This window comes from Lotus japonicus, chromosome 3, assembly GCF_012489685.1.
Source record: "Lotus japonicus ecotype B-129 chromosome 3, LjGifu_v1.2".
NCBI lineage: Eukaryota > Viridiplantae > Streptophyta > Magnoliopsida > Fabales > Fabaceae > Lotus > Lotus japonicus.
The window spans coordinates 1,163,570-1,184,869 of record NC_080043.1 but is presented as its reverse complement, the minus strand read 5'-3'; the positions used below and the strand labels follow the sequence as shown (position 1 = coordinate 1,184,869).

The 21,300-nt window shown below is 34.9% G+C and overlaps 2 protein-coding genes across 2 annotated transcripts; one reads left to right on the top strand and one right to left on the bottom strand.

The window, feature by feature from the left end:
- Window positions 1-7,123: 7,123 nt before the first annotated feature.
- LOC130747172 (glyoxylase I 4-like) lies at window positions 7,124-11,651 on the bottom strand. The gene is made up of 3 exons (XM_057600024.1): window positions 11,353-11,651; window positions 10,869-10,974; window positions 7,124-9,652 (listed from the first exon to the last, which is right to left on the bottom strand). Exons 1-3 carry the CDS (start codon window positions 11,505-11,507, stop codon window positions 9,401-9,403), a joined length of 513 nt encoding a protein of 170 aa, XP_057456007.1. The 5' UTR covers window positions 11,508-11,651; the 3' UTR covers window positions 7,124-9,400.
- Window positions 11,652-15,136: 3,485 nt separating this feature from the next.
- On the top strand, window positions 15,137-17,472 carry LOC130749418 (uncharacterized protein At2g34160-like). The gene is made up of 5 exons (XM_057602773.1): window positions 15,137-15,351; window positions 15,443-15,491; window positions 16,699-16,761; window positions 16,894-16,958; window positions 17,197-17,472. Exons 1-5 carry the CDS (start codon window positions 15,223-15,225, stop codon window positions 17,299-17,301), a joined length of 411 nt encoding a protein of 136 aa, XP_057458756.1. The 5' UTR covers window positions 15,137-15,222; the 3' UTR covers window positions 17,302-17,472.
- The last annotated feature ends 3,828 nt before the right edge of the window (window positions 17,473-21,300 follow it).

Below are 21,300 nucleotides of genomic sequence, written 5' to 3'. Positions count from 1 at the left end.
GTAATGATGTTTAGCTTCTTTCAAGATGCCAAGATGGCAAGATGGATGCTGGGTTTTCATTTGAGACTGGATCTGGATTATACTTTTAAAGCATTATATTAGATTTTTCATTCGCCTTTAAATACACTCTACGTGGGTTCCATCAAAAAAAAAAAATTACACTCTACGTGGGTACATATATATTGATAATAATATGAGTGTAAATAATTGTATGAATTTACACATACTATATATTAGGATATTTAAATATTTGTATGAGTGTAAATACAGCTCTATAATTTAGCAACTCGTGCATGCACTATATTATGCAGCATGTGTGCTAATTAGTCGCAGTGGAAATTAAGTGGGGTACTGTTACGAAATTGAATAGGCTTGATCATGCAGAGCGAAGTGTTTCGGACGTTACGGCAACCGTGTCGCCGATGCGTCGTGCTCAAGTGCCGTTTACAAGACGCCACTAGCGCCTCTACGCCCACGCCGGTGGCGACACCGGCGAGGGGTGGTGTGAATGGAACAAGTGACATAAAATCTTGGGACCACCAAACCATGCACATGTGACACTATATCAGTACATCCTCTCTTTGTCTCTTTGTTGAATGGTTGACATTTAATGATATATAAATGCTTTGAATAGTTACTCCACTTTCTATGTGGGACTTCATTCAAATCCATTCAATGCATCACATTTGTCATTTTGGAACATTAGGTAATTATTACTCCTTGAGTAATTATTACAACAGGTACGACGATTATGAGCCACAGAGAAAGGTGGACATAATTGCTGCGGGCGCACCGGAATTAAAGCTCTAGAGCAGCAGTACAAGGTGCGACGCATCACAGAGGAAGGTGGAGAGCGACAGGCCTGGTGTGACAGTTGTGGGTGGTTGGCTTACTGATCTTAGGAGCTCACGACCTTGACGATTGAAGAATCAAAGAGCCCACAAACATGTATATATTCATCATTCATGTTAGACTAAGACCAAACAGTATATATGAGTTGGTTTAAGTTGGTGAGACGGATCGATGTTTGCTCACACAAAGATCAATTAGTCCATGTTGGGGACTACTTTCATTGTATCACTTTCATTTTGTTGATAGAATTCATTGTATCACTTTAATTTTTGTACAATTGTACTAGTCACATTCTTAATATAGTGCGACAAATATTTGCGTGAAGTTTAAGTACAACACTTGCACATGTCAACTTTGTACAACGATATTTATAACCCTAACACTTACATTAATGAGACTAAAATTCTAAAGAGTAATACTACAATGCATAAAAGATAAAACATTAAGATCAAATGATGCCCACTTATTCTGATACAAATAATCAATAAATTAAGAAGGAAAAAAAAAACATCCTGGGACCCTAAATTCTTAACAACACCGGTGGTTTAATTTAACTTATAACTTTCTAAGCATGTAGTATATTTTTCCTTTATAATCAACCCCTCACAGACCATCCAACTATGCTGGAGTTGTGATATGAAAAGCCTTCAACGAAGCATATGTCGAGGCTTCAACAACACCGAGAGGTGTCAACAGAGGGAGATAGGATGGTGGTGGCATATGCAGATTGAGATGCATGGTCGCGGATGAGATATGACGACAGCAGTGGCACGACAGTGCGGCAAAGCGTCCAACAAGAACAAACTAAATCTCTCCCCTTTCAACCCAATACTTTGCCAAAGAAAGATGGTGGAGAAGAAGACCTTAGGTCTGAGTTGTAGAGGCGCTCACGGAAATAACGACGACAAGGTGAAGATTATGTCGCATCTGACACTAGATTTGCAACATTGCTCACAATGGTTAATGGGGGTAGGCAGGTAGCAAAAATTGCCAATGTAGAGCAAAGACGGTGAGAACGGAGGAAGTGGTGTCTGAGGAAAAAGGGGGAAACTAGAACAAAAAATAAGAAAAAAATCCACTTAATGGAGGTAATAGATCCACCTAATATGGAGGAGACATACTTATTGTGGGGAGAAAAAAACCAGCCAACCTACCAAGCAGAAAAGGAACCTCCATAGAGAAGGAGGAAACCCCCCCCCAAAAAAAAGGGAGGATCCCCAAGGGGCCAAGCAATGTTGTGTGTATTCTAACCTAGCAAACCACAGTGGAGTACTTCCTTTGGCGTGTCACGTTTTTACCCCTTCACGTACTTACCAGCCCTCGCAACCAATGTTGTAATGATTGCAATCCTGATTATTAATGTAACATCCCGATATGACGACTGATCTCACGGTAACAACACGAGTCTTTTCAGCGCACTTTGGGCTCACTTACGCGCTTCCCGGTAAAACTTCCCAGGAGGTCACCCATCCCAATATTGCTCCAAGGCAAGCACACTTAACCATAGAGTTTTTATGAGTTGGGCTCCCGAAAAGGAGATGCATCTTGTTGTTATGAGTAGTACCAATCAAATCCTTTATGGCCTCCTTGACTGTATAGTCTCATATAGGGGTGGCAATATGGGTTGGCGGGCCGGGTTGGGTCTAACCCGCCACTAACCCGTCGAGATGCGGGTTGGGTTGGGCTAGCGCACTTTTGGTATTTGGGTTCAAAGTCTCAACCCAACCCATATTTTGACGGGAAAACGGGTTGGCGGGCTAGCCCACTTAGAAAATGTAGTGAAATAAAAAAAGAAATGCAATGAGAAATTTTAAGCAATCTTTCACTTTTTATATGTTGACACATGAAAAAAGTAGAATTATACTTGTTCTTTATCTTTAAATGTTATGAGTTCAACTAGAAAGTCTCACCAATAGCAATAACAAAAAAATATTTATCATGTGTGGTTATTAAAAGTTGTAAAATTGTAACCTCACTAGCAACAAGAGTTAACTTTAGCCAATAATAGTCAATCAACAATTATAAAATATAATGTCGAGTAGTCATGAAAGTTTTAGACAAAACATAACCTACGAATAAGAGCAGCAGCTTATATAGGTGAATCCATTGAAGGGAGTTTTCAAAATAAATTTTTTTTTTTAGTTTAGGTCTGTCGTATTATATGCGCATCTTAAAATAATCTACTGAAAGAATAAAAATAGAAAGAAATTTTAAAAAATTTCAAAAAAAAAGTGAAAAATGGGTTGGCGGGCTAACCCAACCCAACCCGTCATTAACCCGCCAAAATACGGGTTGGGTTGGGTTGACCCACTTTTAAATTTGGGTTCAAAATCCCAACCCGTCAAAAAAGGTGGGCCAAACGGGCTGGCCCAGCGGGCCAAGCCCATTTTGCCACCCCTAGTACTCTCCCATACATATACAGCCTCGGAATACCTCTTGTTCGGGTGCGAGATCGGTTCATTCATGTGCCCCTCCGCCTAAAAGTCTGCCAGGAGCCGCTCTTTGTTTGTGCCTCACTGCACCGGCGATCACTCCCCGCCCTCGTCAGCCCCGGGTGTCACAGGCCCACCAGCTTCCGTTTGGTTCGTCCCCGAACCACACCGTACTGGGAGAGGTCGGCTCTAATACCATTTGTAACATCCTGATCTGACGACTGGCCTCACGGTAACAACACGAGTCTTTTCAGCGCGCTTTGTCCTCACTTACGCGCTTCCCGGGAAAACTTCCTAGGAGGTCACTCATCCCAATATTGGTCCAAGGCAAGCACACTTAACCATGGAGTTTTTATGAGTTGGGCTCCCGAAAAGAAGATGCATCTTGTTGTTATGAGTAGTACCAATCAAATCCTTTATGCCCTCCTTGATTGTATAGTCCATACCTATACAGCCTCGGAATACCTCTTGTTCGAGTGCGAGATCGGTTCATTCATGTGCCCTTCTGCCTAGAAGCCTGCCAGGAGCCGCTCCTTGTCTGTGCCTCACTGCACCGACGATCACTCCCCGTCCTCGTCAGCCCCGAGTGTCACAATTAAGATCGTAACATCTTGCGATCCAAGGGAGAAAGTCTGATCTGGATCACAACCAAGATCCCAAATCGCATCAAATCGTGGTGTAGTATTGATCTTTAGGCTAGGATCGTGGGATTTCGATCCAATCCCACTCATTATTGGGTTAGATTTTTAATTGGACTTTCAGGTTTGACCCACTTACTTACTCATTGGAATCCCTAAATCTAAATGAAATCAACATCAGTTCCTCACTCAACGCGACCTAAAAAAAAGTGACACCACAACCATAAGGTGGCCACCAACTCGTTTCACCCTAATGTTGCCATCCCTCAGTCGCGCGATTAACACTCCAACCACCATGAACCGCTATGCATCGTTCTACTTGTGGTTCTTGTCTCCACTCTCCATTCTCCTCTGCGTGTTTCTCTTCTTTCCTCTACTTGTGGTCCTGGACCAGCCTCCTCTATTCTTGTTTACATGTTTTGTTCTTGATTCTCTCCTCCGTTCTTATTTAAAAGTTATGTTCGTGGATATGTCTTATGCTATTAATTTATGGATATCGTTTACTCTTATGTTAAGAACTTTTGTTTCTTATGTTGGATCATAAGTAATTTTTCATCAATCTGTATTTTATTAAATATATATTAGCATTTAAGTTTTTGTAGGATCTTGTCATCCGATCTACGATCTTTTTCCTCTCTCCTCTCCTGATCTTGTGTAGGATCTCAATCTTAACAACATTGCTCACAACCTCAAGCTCCCCTCATCCAATGTTTGAAACTAAAATATTTTGTGAGCTGGACTAGTTGGTTGCAATAAATTCATCTTGCCCACTCAATAAACCATTGGACCTTTAATCATTTGAAATAGAAAACATCCTTGCAATTGCTAATTTGCTGGCATCTCATAATTAATTAGTGGGGTTGTCTAAATGACCCATGATGAAGTTTGGGTTAAATAACCCATCATCCAATCACATTGGAGATAAGTGAGTTGAAATTTCTATATTTTATTTATTAATTTATTTCCAACTCATTTATCTCCAATGTGATTGATTGATGAGTTATTTAACCCAAACTTCATCATGGGTCATTTAGACAACCCCTTAATTAGTTTAATAAACAAGGAGAAAACTTACATGTAATATTATAAGTAGTATAGGTTATGATGTTTCCCAATAAAAATATCAGAATCAACTTTCTTAATATTTTAAATGTAATATTTTCTCTCTAACATATGTCATATTGTGATTGGAGAACAATAAAAACTGCATGTATGAAAATGCACCTAAGTTTTGTCCAATAAATAACATCCAATTTAAGATACAAATAGATGTTAGTGTTAGAGAAGTCTCATATTAACTATATATATTTAAAATAGTCATTATAAAAGGTAGAATAACATTCACCCTTAAATTAGCTTTTAGAGTAGTATTAGTTCTAACTTGAATCTAAAATGGTATAAGAGTTTATCATGAATTCATTTAGAGTAATGTTACTTAGACAAAATGCAAGAAAACTTCACGCATTCTCCTTAGCATGAAGCTCATGAAGGGTGACTATACATGATAAGATTGATATAAAAATCTGACGGTCAATATTGACTTTGTGTTTTTCATTTTTGTAATAATTATCAAGGCTTAAATACTCTAGAGGTCCCTGAAATTGCCTCCCGTACGAAAATAAGTCCCTGAAAAAAAAAATTCTGATTCCCAATCCCTGAATTTTTTTTTAATCAGAATTGGTCCCTACTCGTGTTTCCAGCCTATGTGGCTTAATTTTTGCTGAGTCAATTATTTCACGTGGCTTTTATATTTTTTTTAAATACACATGGATTAAAAAAAATAAAATTAAACATTTAAGTTTAATTAGATTTAGGGATTTAGGGTTAATTACATTAAAATTTTATTTTTTAAATGTTTAATGTTATTTTTTTAATCCATGTGTATTTTAAAAAAATATATAAAAGCCACATGGAATAATTGACTCAGCAAAAATTAAGCCACATAAGCTGGAAACACGAGTAGGGACCTATTCTGATTAAAAAAATTTTTCAGGGATTCGGAATCGGAAAAAAAAATTCAGGGACTTATTTTTATACGGGAGACAATTTCAAGGACTTCCAGAGTATTTAAGTCAATTATCAATTTTGATTTGCTTAGTGGAGACCACCGCATATATTCATTTCTCATTTCTACAAAGTTCATGTTTCATATATTTATCTATAAATGTGAAGTGTGTTGAGAAACCTCACATTAGCTAAAGATATGATCAAAATAGTCATTATAAGAGGTAGAGTAACTTTCACCCCTTAATTAATTTTTGGATAGAATTTGTTTTGACCAGAATTCTAAGAAGTGTGTAAATCCTCTAAATTAGAGATGAAATTCCCACCTATGAATTTTGTTATAAATAATTTCAGAATAATGAACTGCCATGTGTGAGTCAGCTTTCCTGTTTCTTCACGGATGCTGAGTCAGCTTATCCATCCAAAATTAAAAACTTGCTTCACTATTATTTTGAGCTGTCAATTTCTCACCTGAGTCAGCTAGCTAGCCTCATGACTCAGTATCAATCAAGTTGATGCTTCACTCGGATACAATATTTTTCTCATGGTATCCAAAAGCATACATTTCAACCTTATGAGTTTGTCCAAGTGGTAAGAGACGAAGCATTTTCATGAAAGATCACTTTCATGATGGAAGTGTTTGTTTCAGAATTGACATTAATAAGAGTTTGTTGATTCGCCACTTTCACCTAACGAATCTCACGATATGGTTAGTTCATCCCGTATACATGTTTGGTTATTAATTTGAGGCTTAATCCTCAAATTAGTCCTTGTCTTTGTGTCATCGTCTGAACCAGGTCCCTGATCGGAAAAATTTGTGGAATACGTCCCTATCTTTGGAAAACGTATGGAGCCAGTCCTCGCCGGAGCCCGGAGCTCCGGCGAGACTGCTGGGTGGCAGGCAAACGCTGACGTGGCTTTATCCACGTCATTTTTAATTAAATTTTATTCCACATAAATAATTATTATTTAAATTAAATTAAAATTATTAATTAATTAAACTAGTTTATTTGTTACCTTAACTAAACTAAAATCATCTCCATCTTCATCTTCATCTTCATCTTCATCCTATGAATCAAAAACAACAACAACAACCATCAATGAACCAATCCAGAAACAAACCCAAAACGTTCAAACTTCTAACCCAGAATATTCAAACTTTTGAACACATAAATTCCAGAACCTTCAAACTTCAAATTTTTGAACCCACAAAATGTGCGTTTATTATTGAGTAGAGATGAAAATTACATAGGCTTACATCAGATATTGGAATTCAAAGGAAACAACAACCATATTTAACAATAAATCCTAAAAAAATTGTAAACCCAGAAGAAAATGCTCCACGCCCAGAAGAAAGATCCACCAAAACCCCAGAAACCCACACCAAAGATGAACGGTACCATATCCTCAAATCACTTTATGAGACCCAAAGCCCCTCTCTACCGAGCCAGAAACACAACAGCGAATGAGAAGGATACAGAGTAAGAGAACCTCAAATCAAACCAGCACACCCCAACCTCCATGAGACCCAAAGCCCCAAGCACTTCGATCTAAAATCTGAACTTTCTTGCCTCCAAACACTTCGATCTCGTCGCCTCTATCTCCTCTCCAAACACTTTATGTTGCTTCGAGGGCTTTTTGGAGAGGTTCCTCAGATCTGAGAAGAGAATGAGATTTGGGATTGGGGAAGGGGAACCGGTGGAGGGATGGCGAAGAAGAGGAAAGGAGTGAGAGGAGAAGGTGGGGTTCAGGAAGGGGAAAGGGTGACTGGAGAAAAGATGGGGAACAAAGTAGAAAAGGTTGGTGCTTGGAGGAAAATTTGGGTGCTTTTGTGGAAAAGTCCAGAAATTGCTGGGTTTGAAGATGAAGAGGGTGAAGGTGGCTGTGAACATGGGAGGTTGATGAAGATGAACATGGGTTTCGTTCCGGGTATGGGTGGGGTTGCTGGGTTGTTGAGCTTGCTGAAGGTGGGGGTGGGTTTCTGGGTGGTGAAGGTTGATGAAGATGATCATGGGTTTGATTTTGATGAAGATGATTTGGGGCTAAATTGGGGGGAATTTAATTTGGTTAATTAAATTAGGGTTAGAATTAGTTATAGGTTTTAATTTTGTTAATTATATGATGTGTAATATTTTTATTTTTTATTTTTTTATTTATTCCACGTCAGCTTCATTTACACAGTCACCATGCCATTTCATCACTCGCCGGAGCTCCGGGCTCCGGCGAGGACTGGCTCCATACGTTTTCCAAAGATAGGGACGTATTCCACAAATTTTTCTGATCAAGGACCTGGTTCAGACGACGACATAAAGACAGGGACTAATTTGAGGATTAAGCCTTAATTTGAATTGAAATTTGTGAAGAATTTTTTATTTCTGTTCCTTAAGTGATCAAGTAAGAACTTGTTTAGCGAACTGGAGTTCCCATGATCAATTGCCGGCCTTATTAAAATAATGCTTAGCGAGAGACAATCATGCACTACGAGCGTCGAGTAGTATTAGTCGAGGTGCATGAAAGCTGACCCAAACACCTTGGTGAGAACAAAGAAAAATAAAGGTATGCAATGTTGTTTGGATATTGGTTGAATGTAACGTGATGAGATTTTCATTTTAATGCATACAGGATTTTCCCCCACTGTTATTTCCCCTTGGTCTCGCTCTCCTTCACCGACTCACTCTCTCTTTCTCGATCTTTCTCTTTCTTTTTCTCTCTCTCAAGTGCGGCTAAGGTTTTGTGTGAAGGGAGAAAGAAGAAGAGGTAGGAGGTGGCGGTGTTGGCGGCTAGGGTTTTGTAGGAAGAATATGGTGAAGAGAGGAAGGGGAGGAAGATGACGACTGGGTGGTGTTGAATTCCTTAGGGCTTCTCGGTTGAGTCTATGAGGAAGAGGAAGTTGATTTTTAATTGATTGTGGAATTCAAACTAAACCCCTAAGTAATGACTAGAATATGTAAAAGTCACGTGGATATGATGATTGGGTCAAATTCATGACACATAAGCATAAAACACACTTGAACCTTAATTTGAATAAAAATATTCTTAAGATAATATTTTAAAGATTTTTTCAGACATATTTCATATTTAAGCCTTCTAAATATGCCCGTAGTTACAAAATCATTTCACTTGATGGCATGTCTATGTTGGTGTACTCAGAAAAAGCCACTTGATAAATGATGTAAGAAATGAACAAAAAAACAAACACATGGTGGCAAAAGGACAATGCTTTTTTTTAAATTAGGAACTAGCAGGTGTGGAGTTGTTTATTGATGCAAAAGGAATATAATACATAGGAAGATACTAACTCACTGACAAGTAGCTAAATAATATATATATATATATATATATATATATATATATATATATAATTTCCCACTTTCTTCTTCACCCAGTACCTTTTAGACTAATTGACCTGGTGTCTTGATCGAGTCAGTCACCAGTTTTAGTTTTAAAACACTAGATGAAAGGCCGAATCACCATTCACATTTGCTTGACAACTTGGTGTATTTGCTGCTGCATCATCTCAAGGTTCACTCTTGAACATGATCTCACCATTTCACCTGCTAAGGGAATTACAGGGAGGCTATCACAATTGCATATCTCAATCATGAAACCATCTGGGTCATGGAAAAACAGCTGATCTACTTGGATCCCACCTTCCTCCACCATGGCTCGCACGTAACCGATTTCCATCTCCTTTAGCTTCTTCTCCACTGCCCCCATGCTTTCACACTGTTCCATCATCACAACAATCACAATGTCATGTTTCAAAATCTTTCTACAATTGATTCTAATGTTAAAATCAATTTTGAATCGGAGAAGCTTCTCTAGGTAGCTTCCGATCCCAGAATTCATTCTAAAGAAATATATGGTTATTGTATATGCTTATTTAAATTAATCACTTTATCATTTCATCAAAACACTTGTCTAACAAGTACATGCATTCATGTTAATTAAAAACATTTGTATGATGAAATTGGTTGTCTTTTTTCCATGTACAAGCCAGCAATGGGACAGGGTAAGTGATCACAACTTGCAACAAATCTTTAGTGATTTCATCCATTTTTTCAATTTGGTGACATTTTTCTATCTGCATTCATTCACTTTGTCATTTTCATCAAACGCTAGTCTTATTGTATTATGCATATTTAAATCAATCAGTTTGTCATTTCATAAAAACACTTGTCTAGCATACAAGTACTTCCATACAAGTTAAAAACCACTTGCACGATTAAATTAGTTTTGTCTTTTTTCCACGTACAAGCCAGGAATGGGACAGGGGAAGTGATCATATCTTGACACAAATATACAAAATTTTACAGTACTAAAAGGCATAATGATTTCATCCATTTTTGCAATTTGGTCAATTTTTTCTATCTGCAATCATTCATTTTCAATCTCTGGTCTTTTTACAAACATGGGCTGAATGCTATGTTTTCATCCAACTTGTAGCCTTTTATTTAGGATCTACATCAACATTGCAAAGCCAAAGAACTATTAGTATGTTTCTAAGACAGTTTAATTTTGATGAGTTCATGTCTCTTGTGTAATTGCAGTGTGTTTTTGGTAAACTTGAACGTAAATATAAACATACACATAATCATAAAGGAAACCAGAAAATAACACATTAATTGAACTTATTAATTGTTGGCAAAGTTGAGCTAAGCTAAAGTAGCATTATCAACCTGTGTTTATCTATGATCTTATCTTTTCTTTCTTATTATCACTTGCAAGGTTGAGCTTAGCTAAATTGTTTTTATTTCTGACTTTTTCTCTGCTCACGTTGCTGTTTTCCATTGCTTCCTTATTGTTCTACTAGAAAAATGCCAAATACCATTAAATTAACCCATTCACATCTTTAATATGGCTCTTTCCTTGAACTGAATCAAGCATTAAACATGCAGTTTACTTAAATATCAACCACCCTAATTGAATATGGAACTCTTGCCTGAAATGATATGTGATTATCCTTTGGATTAATCTCTGTCTTCCTTGGAATATTCTCAGGGTCCTCTGCTTGCAGCAAGTGAATTCCAATTCCATAGCCAAATAGCCTGTACATTAATCATACACAAAAAAAAAATCCAAATTCCAGTGAGAAAAATTTTCTCCCCAAGAAAACAAAACAGAAAAATTTAGATGAAAGTTTATATCTTTCCATGCTCCTTATGTGTTCTTAATCTAAAGAAGCCACTTCTACACAGTTTTCGTTCTTTCCAATTGAAAAATTATATAGGATGGTTTCAAATGATTTTTTTTGTATAAATTTTAATTCAGTGAGAAAAACCCACCAAAACTTTCTCCCCAGGAAAACAAAAACAGAAAATTTGGATGGAAGTTTCAATCCTCTCATGCTCCTTTTGCTTCTTCTACACAACCTTAGTTTCGTTCAACTGAAAATTTTTATTGGGGGGTTAAATATAATTAATTACCAAGCTCCATCAAAATCAAATGACCCTGGCCTCCTGATGGGGATAAATCCAAGAACATTCTGGTAGAAGTTCATAGATTCTTCCACTGAAGTGCAGATGAGGGAGATGTGATTCACAGACTTTAGACGCAGAGGATTTCCCCCACTTTCCTTCATTTTTCTAGCAAAAATATCTCAAACAAACAAGAAGAAGTTTGAAAAATGATCAAAACTTTGAATGAAGAAATAAAAAGAGAGGAAGAAGAATGTTAGGAGAGAAAATTGAAGATGAAAGAAAGAGAAATAGGGAAGTCCACTAACAGAAGCGAAATGGGTGCCGCTCTATATATAGAGGGGTATCATACATCGTGATACTCGTTTGCCACGTGTGAACAAGTTGTATGAGATTCATTAGGATTTTCATTACACGTCATTTCCATGTGGTGAATGCTGAATAGGATCTTATGCTTCCCATCACATCTCCTACCAAATGCTATAACAATAATGTTTGGTACAAGTCATTTTTATAATAAGGGGTTGTTTAAATGAACCATGTAAAAGTTTGGGTTAAATAACCCATCATCTAATTACATTGGAGATAAATGAGTTGGAAATAAATTAATAAATAAAATATAGAAATTTCAACTCACTTATCTCCCATGTGATTGGATTATGGGTTACATAACTCAAACTTTCACATGGATCATTTACAAAACTCTTATAACAATTATAACAAGTATATCAATTGGAGAGATTTGGAAATGTTTAGTTGAAACACAAGTAGGGTGTCTCCATCTATGACAGAAAATAAAGAGAAGTTGATTCAGTGCCTGATTCATGTGCAGAGAAATAGAGAATGGCTTATTTTTTTTATGGATATACCTATTTTAATTTTTATATGCTTCCTTCATGGTTACTCTTGCACCACTACTTAGGTAAAAAACTAGTTTTCTCTTTTAGAGGAAGGCCTCGGCATTAAAAAAAAAAAGAGACAGAGAAAATAAAGAGAAGTTAAGCCAGTGGCTAGTAGCTGATTTCTTTGCAAGGAATGGTTTATTTTTGCGGATAGATATGTGTATTTTTTTTAGACGCTTTCTTCCTTTAGTTTATCTTCTTTCATGCTTGAATCTTGTAGCATTACCTATACATTCCATGTCTTCTAAAATTATTATTATTTAAGGTTATGTACATAGTTTGAATGGAAGACGAATTTAGTAACTTGTCTCTAAGTTTTGTAACTTTGTGGCAAGCTTGTGGGGTGGGTGTTATTGATTTTTGTCATGTTGGTGGGATAGTTCTTTGCCTTGGCTTGGGTCATTTATTTGTATTGTTTTGACCTTCTAGATTAGGTTTTTATTTTTCTTTATTTTTCTTCCTCATCGTATTTGAGTTTGACACCCCTTGTGTTAAGGTTGAATACAATTCATTGATTTATAAAAAAACATAATTTAAGTATTTATTAATTAATGTTATAATTGAATCGAAGATTCCAAACCCTCAATTTTAAATGAATATATACCGGTGTAACGCGCTATTTTAAAATTCAATTTAAATTAATTATAATATGATGAGGTAGTGAAATGTGATTGAAATTGTCTATCACTAAGTACAATGTACAAGCATTTATTTTTTCCGGTAGTATCTCTTCATTAATTTCAACTCGTCTCGGGTGAAATTGACACCTTACAATGATATTGGATTGTTTTATACTATTTAAAAATAACAATTAGCAAGACCACAAATTATAGTCATTTCCAATTTCTTATAGTTTTACTTTATAGTTTCCTAAAAACTAAGATAGAAATTACAAAATTACTGGGCATATGAGTATATGTGTGGGCACTATAATATTAATAACTCAACTCAACTTATTCTCGCGCGCACATAACTTGTGAGTTGTGACTGTGTGAAAAAATGAGTTGAGTTAAGTATTACATCACTTATATTTATCTTTATCCCCATAATTTTGCATATTCAAACTTAAATTTATACTCATTTAACAACTTTTTACCCTTAGATAGATATTTTGGGTGGCGTCTTGGACTCATTAACAGCCCTAGCCAGATGGGATTGTAGAGGGATCCCTCTCATTTGTATCCTAAGCTTTGCCATTTATTTCCTCTCTATTATTTGCAATTATTTTGTCGGAATAATACTCCTCTTTCACTACACGGCTCTAAGAAAATTGCTATGTTAATTTTGGAAAGTAAACAACATCATCAAACAGTACCTTTTACTGGAGTTTTACTTTTAAAACAATATATATAGTTCATCTACGACACAAAACCTTCAACTAGCATTTTAACAATAAAAAGACAGCAAACTAGCTACAAAATTCTACTATCTTTATGCACTGAATTACCTGACTCCAATAGGTACATATCCATCAACTTCAACTTTTAATATGTCAATATTGTAATGCTAAATTTGGAGAGTACTACATTTTTCAAATATTTTTTTTCATAAGCTTTCAAATCAGACTTCATATAGTAACATTTAACGCGTCGCATATGTCTCACCTGATGGTGAAAGTTTTAGCAAAAGAATCGATCTTCTTGTCTTGTGAATCAATTTTTGGTGACCCATTGGTGCTTCAAATGACACTTTAAGCAATGTGCAAGATCATCATATATCATGGATTATATCATATCTTTTTTTAAATTGGATCATATCATATCATCCCTAATTTGTTAGTATATATATTTGTCAAGCAACCACTTATCCCAAAAGCTTAAGCTATTGGGTAAGAACCACTTTAATGGTTTTATATTATATTCTAACACGCCCCCTCACGCGCCTGCCTACTATGTGCTTAATTAAATTCCACTTTTAATTAGAAAGTGAGGGGAGTAAGGATCGAACTCTAGACCTCTTGGTCACAGAGGCTCTGATACCATGTCAAACAACCACTTATCCCAAAAGCTTAACTCATTGGGTAAGAACCACTTTAATGGTTTTATATTATATTCTAACAATATTTAAGAAAAAAACAAGCAAAGTCACATGGTTCTCATCAGGAACTGTTTCACATGCACGAAAGTATGTAATCAATACATGGTAATGGTATATAGGCAAATTTAATTTGAAATACAACTTTCTCTTTTCATAAAGTCATGTTATGCTTTTTTTTTTTTATGAATTTCGTACATTTTCCAAATTGTAAAATATGTTACTAACCTCCCCATTAAATCAAATAAAAATAATACTTGTAACAATTAATACTTAAAATTTTCAATAAATATTAAACAATGAACATATCAGTTTAATTTTGATGCACCTACGGTGTAAAGTTTTTTACACCGTTAACTAATCTGATTTCAAAGACTTGCCATGTCATTCAATTTAATTAAGTAAAAAATATATATTTCTCACATTCAAGAAATCTGATTGGTTGACGGTGTAAAAAATTTTTATACCGACGGTAAATCAAACTTTTTCTCTAAACTTATTAACATATTTGTGTTATCATTCGTACTTAATAGCATTACTCTTGTGTTATTGTGTGTGAGTAAAATTGGTATCGCGAGTTCGCAACTCCGACTTGACTTGGTGATACCAAAAGATTTCTTAAGTTGAGCGGCTCCTAAGAATCGTACTCTCAAGCTAGAGATTCAAATAACAATTTTTTACCACTGCAACCAGCACTCATTGAGTCATAATAACATATTTGTAAATCATCATGACAACATTTTTAACAATTGATCAAGTGTTTGGGCCTGGCAGAATCTGATAAGTGATAACAAATGAATGTTTGGGCCAGGGCCCAATGATAGAATACAGAAGTGGTGCTTGACTTCTACAGTTTTCTCTTCCACAAACACAAATTGTTTGTAATTAGGGTTTTTGATTCATCGAGGAACAGAGAACGAACGACATCAACATCAACATCAACATGGAAGCCATAACAGAGGGAGTGAACAACATCAACATCAGCACCAACAACAACGATTCGTTCAAGAAGAATCGGATTCAAGTCTCCAACACCAAGAAGCCTCTCTTCTTCTACGTTAATCTCGCCAAGGTACCACTATAATCTCTGTTCTGCAATTTTTTTTTTTGAATTTTAGTATGAATTTCTTTGGTTTAATTGCGTTTTTTTGTTGTTGTTGCAGAGATATATGCAACAGCATAATGAGGTCGAGCTCTCCGCACTTGGAATGGGTACTCTCCTAAATTTGTCACTTTTTTTTGTTCTGTTTCATTCATTTAATACTATGTTAGGAAAATTCAATCTGTCGAGTCGATTCGCGGAAACATTAAGTGTATATATGAAGGCATGATAGATAGGTTTTCATGTTAGGGGGAGAAGTGAGGGAGAAGCTACTAGGAGTAGGTTTTATGAGGGAGAAGTGATTCTGGGATTATAAATAGTGGGTCTAAACATACTGTAAGTGTTTGAGATCGGTAATTGCGAAAAAAAAAGAACTGAAGAATCATAAGCTTTGACCCTTCAATGAACTGAAGAAGATGTGGAAGCATTTTATTAGTGCCTCCACAAGTGTTGAGGTTTTTTTTTGTGTGCCTGCCCTGAACTTTTGGATGATTTTAGTCTTGGACTCTGCTTCGAACTTTTAATCCGTCTCCATTTACTTATCATCTCCTAAAAAGCTGTATGCAGGTAGCATTAGGTTTGTTTGCTGGCTCATAGTATTGTTTAGCTATGCATAACAACTTAGACAGTTAGTTTGCCCAATTGCACAAACTTTTAAGAAAAAGAAAAATTGGAATGATCTTGTGATTACTGTCTCTTAAATAGTAACTGCGTGCCTAAGCTGAAACAAGGTTCTCCACTTCAATTATTTTCAAATACTTTTTTCCTTAGTTAGAGAATTAAATATTTGTCTTAGTGGAGGAGCTCTTATAAGCTAGAAGCTTATTCAAATTGGACCTTGGGTTGGAAAATCTGTCTAAGACAAATTGGATTCGCTATTTTTGTTACCATGTATTATTTTGGAGTGTTGTGCATAGATTTGTTTTTGACGGTTGGCTACACTGAAGTTCTGCCAACAAGGACCTTTCTTCCATTATTTAGGTGTTATAAGTTAATCAATTTGATTGAAGATAGAAATGCGGGGACAAAATCACTCACAAGAGTCGTGCTGAGTATTTGCAATGGTGCATGAAGACTAGAAAAACTTTTTTTTTCAAAATTTATACAGAAAGGCATTACAAAGTTAATGACGAAAATAGTGCACTGTGTTTTATGTTGTGACTTACTAGTTCTATCTTTTCTTTTCTCCTTTGATTTATGCAGAAAGACATTACAAAGTTAATGAGGAAGATAATGCGCTGTTATATGTTGTGACTTTCTAGTCCTATCTTTTCTTTACTCTTGATTTCTGATTTCTTTTCTATTTCATTGTTACAGCTATTGCCACGGTGGTAACTGTTGCTGAAATTTTGAAGAATAACGGGCTTGCTGTTGAAAAGAGTGCGTCAGTGTGATACTTTTTTTTCCTCTCTGACTCCTTCGAAATGTCTTCTCTCCCTTGTTGTTGACACTCCTTATGATTCTGTAATGGTTGAATTATCTAATTTGATTCATGATGAAATCTTGATGCAGAAATTTTGACATCAACAGTTGACATCAAGGATGATTCTAGAGGTAGACCTGTCCAAAAGGCCAAGGTAAGGGTCCAAAAAAGTTCTTTTTTACCCTCGAGTGTTTGCCTTGGAGCCTGTTTGACCTTGTTATGTGTGAGTGTGCGAGCAATCATACAATCTTAGAAGTTAAAAGAAATGCCTGTAAAAAAATAGCCTTTGTTGATTTTAGAACAACCTCAAACAGTCTCCTTCCAATCTATATGGCTTTGGTTTGGTTCTATGATTCTCCTCTAAGCTCTACATTTGTTGACTAATGTTTTAGATTGAAATAGTACTTGGGAAAACAGCACACTTCGATGAGCTCATGGCTGCTGCAGCTGCTGAAGATGCTGAAAATGGTGATCTTGAAGAGCAGCAGGGTGCATGAAGTTGGTCAAAATTAAACCTGAATCGGTTGAAGATATGTACTTTTAAGTGATTTGCAATTTTGTTGTCATTAGAGGACATTTCATTATTTGTAGTGTAACCTGCTCTATTGAACACCAAAATTCGTTTGTTTCTTTTCCCCATATAAAATAGGCATTTATTGTTTTGATCATTGCTGGATTTACTTTATTATTTTTCATTCAGAGGGTCATGATATTTCATATGTTCTGAAATGTTAACACGAATCTGTGTTTCTTCAATTGCCATGGCGATCCACTTATGTAGTTATGAAGTCAATCTTTCATTTCCTCCCTATCAAATCGTGGCATTTTAATAACATTTTAAAGGTTTCAAAAATCGTTAGAGAACCAAAAGTAAACGGAAAGAGGGGCTAGTTCCTTGCTAAATACTACGATACACCAACAGGAGGGGCATGCCACACAAAACGATTGATGTTGGTGGTAATTTTAAAAAAAAATTACAGATCAATATTTCAGAAGTTCGTATTTTCCCTTTCCGTGCTCACCTATTCCAAGGGCTAATTTCTTTAAAATTCAAGAATTTTGACTAAAAATTAGAAATTTCCACCAACACTCAAAAATTTGCACAAATTTCAGCTTGAGAAAATTTGGTTAAAGCACCCCTTCATTATATGATGAAACTTGTAAAATTTAATTTTTTTTGGAATTCGTCACTAATTCTATGGGCTAATAGCTTTAAAACTCAAGAATTTCGAACAAAAATTAAAAAATTTCACCAACACTCTAACATCTACACAAATTTAGCATGAGAAAGATTAGTTAAAGTTCTCTTCATCATATTATGAAATGTGGGGAATTTAATTTTTTCAGATTTCGTTACTCACTTCATGGACTAACACCATTAAAACACAGAAATGACAGGTAAAAACAAAAAAACTACACCGATACTAAAAAATTCATAATATTAATCCTGAATAAAACATAGTTAAAGTCTCCCTACATTATACCATGAAACTGGAAAAAAAAATAAGATCTTGCAATTAAATCCATGGGCAAAAAATTAAAAAATTTTAAATTCACGAATTTTGACAAAAAATTAAAAATTTACACTAACACTAAAAATTTTGCCCATATTTTACGTTGAGAAAGTTTGGTTAAGGCTCCCCTTAATAATACGATGAAACTCGGAAAAATTAATTTTTTTGAATTCTGTCACCCATTCCAAGGGTTAATACATTTAAAACTCAAGAATTTCGACAAAGAATTGAAAATTTTAACCAACACTCAAAATTTTTAACAAATTTTGGCTTAATAAAGGTTGGTTAAAGCTCCACTTCATCGTATAATGAAACTCTGAAAAATTAATTTTTTTTGAATTCTGTCACTCATTCTAAGGGCCTTTAAAATTTAAGAATTTCGACTAAAAATTACAAATTTCCACCAACACTTGGAAATTTGCACAAGTTTTAGCTTGAGAAAATTTGGTTAAAGCACCCCTTCATTATATGATGAAACTTTTAAAATTTAATTTTTTAGGAATTCGTCACTTTTTCCATTGGCATTTAGCTTTAAAACTCAAGAATTTCGAACAAAACTTAAAAAATTTCACCAACACTCTAACATTTGCACAAATTTAGTATGAGAAAGTTTAGTTAAAGTTCTCCTTCATCATATTATGAAACATAGGGAATTTAATTTTTTTCGGATTTCGTCACTCAGTCCATGGGCTAACACCTTTAAAACACATGAATTACGGCTAAAAACAAAAACCTAAACCGATACTAAAACAATTCATCATATTAATCATGAGTAAAACTTAGTTAAAGACTCCATTCATTATACCATGAAACTCAAAAAATTTAAATCTTTTAGATTTCGCAACTAAATCAATGGGCTAACGCCTTTAAAACTCACAAACTTCGACAAAAAATTGAAAATTTGCACCAACACTAAAATATTTGCCCATTTGTTTTTTGAGGAGGGCTCATTTTACTCCAGGAGTAAATTAATAAACTCACTCCAAATCATGACCCTTAATATTATTAAAATTCAAAGGCTGAGATTATATCATATAAGAAAAGAAAAAAGCACAGCAAGATAATAATAATAACAGTATAAATAATAACATAACAACAGCCAGAAAACTCATAATTTCTTGATAAGAGCTCTTCGCCATCTTCATACCCTCGCCAATAAAGAGACCAACACAAAGATACTTAGAACAGCACCACCACGCATCTGGCTTAGGACGCACAAGCAGCAGCAACAATATATCAGCTCCACCATTAACACCCGATATCTCATCCATATATAGAGTGGCAATGAGATCGCCCCCAAAGACAACCGGTTCGTTAAGGCTCCCCTTAATCATACGATAAAAATATGATTTTTTTTCTTTGAATTCTATCACCCATTCCAAGGGCTAATACATTTAAAATTCAAGAATTTCATCAAAAAATTGAAAATTTCAACCAACACTCAAAACTTTGAAAAAATTTTAGCTTGAGAAAGTTTGGTTATAGCTGTCCTTCATCATATAATGAAACTTTGAAAAAAAAAATTGAATTCTGTCACCCATTCCAAGGGCTAATACCTTTAAAATTCAAGAATTTCTTGAAAATTTCCACCAACACTCATAAATTTGCACAAATTTTAGCTTGAGAAAAATTAGTTAAAGCACCCCTTCATTATATCATGAAACTTGTAAAATTTAATTTTTTTGGAATTCGTCACTTATTCCATGGGTATTTAGCTTTAAAACTCCAGAATTTCAAACAAAAGTTAAAAAATTTCACCAACACTCTAACATTTGCACAAATTTAGCATGAGAAATTTTGGTTAAAGTTCTCCATCATCATATTATGAAATGTAGGGAATTTAATTTTTTTCGGATTTCGTCACTCACTCCATGGGCTAACACCTTTAAAAGACTGGAATTACGGCTAATACCAAAAAACTACACCGATACTAAAAAAATCATAATATTAATCATGAATAAAACTTAGTTAAAGCTTCCCTTCTTTTTACCATGAAACTGAAAAAAAGTTAATTTTTATATTTCGCAACTAAATCGATGAGCTAACACCTGTAAAACTCACGAATTTCGACAAAAAATTGAAAATTTACACCAACACTAAAAAATTTGCCAATATTTTACGTTGAAAAAATTTGGTTAAGGCTCCCCTAAATAATACGATAAAACTCGAAAAAATTAATTTTATTGAATTTCATCACCCATTCATTCCAAGGGTTAATACATTTAAAATTCAAGAATTTCGAAAAAAAAATATTGGAAATTACAACCACCATTCAAAAATTTGAACAAATATTTTCTTGAGAAATTTTGGTTAAAGCTCCACTTCATTATATAATGAAACTCTGAAAAATCAATTTTTCTTTAATTCTGTCACCTATTCCAAGAGCTAATACCTTTAAAATTAAAGACTTTCGACTAAAAATTGGAAATTTCCACCAACACTCAGAAATTCGCACAAATTTTAGCTTGAGAAAATTTGGTTAAAGATCCTCTTCATTATATGTTGAAACTTGTAAAATTTAATTTTTTTTGGAATTCGTCACTTTTTCTATGGGCATTTAGCTTTAAAACTCAAGAATTTCGCACAAAAATTGTAAATTTTCACCAACACTCTAACATTTGCAAACGTTTAGCATGAGAAATAATGGGTGAGAAATAATGGGTAATGATCTCCCTCATCATATTATGAAACGTGGAGAATTTAATTTTTTTCGAATTTCGTTACTCATTTCATGGGCTAAACCTTTAAAACAAAGGAATTACGGCTAAAAACAAAAAAACTACATCGATACTAAAACAATTCATAATATTAATCCTGAGTAAAACTTAGTTAAAGACTCCATTCCTTAGACTATGAAACTCAAAAAATTTAATTTTTTTAGATTTTGCAACTAAATCAATGGGCTAACACCTTTAAAACTCACAAATTTCGACAAAAAATTGAAAATTTGCACCAACACAAAAAAATTTGCCCATATTTTAC

Bases quoted from the DNA above. Each gene is read 5' to 3' on its own strand.
- LOC130747172 (XM_057600024.1), bottom strand. From the start codon at position 11,507: ATGAAGGAAAGTGGGGGAAATCCTCTGCGTCTAAAGTCTGTGAATCAC. The intron at 10,975-11,352 runs GTAATTAATTAT...ATTAATGTACAG, and splicing joins TTTGATTTTGATGGAGCTTG to GCTATTTGGCTATGGAATTG. The intron at 9,653-10,868 runs GCAAGAGTTCCA...ATGATGGAACAG, and splicing joins ATAATCACATATCATTTCAG to TGTGAAAGCATGGGGGCAGT.
- LOC130749418 (XM_057602773.1), top strand. From the start codon at position 15,223: ATGGAAGCCATAACAGAGGGAGTGAACAACATCAACATCAGCACCAAC. The intron at 15,492-16,698 runs GTACTCTCCTAA...TCATTGTTACAG, and splicing joins GCTCTCCGCACTTGGAATGG to CTATTGCCACGGTGGTAACT. The intron at 16,762-16,893 runs GTGCGTCAGTGT...ATCTTGATGCAG, and splicing joins CGGGCTTGCTGTTGAAAAGA to AAATTTTGACATCAACAGTT.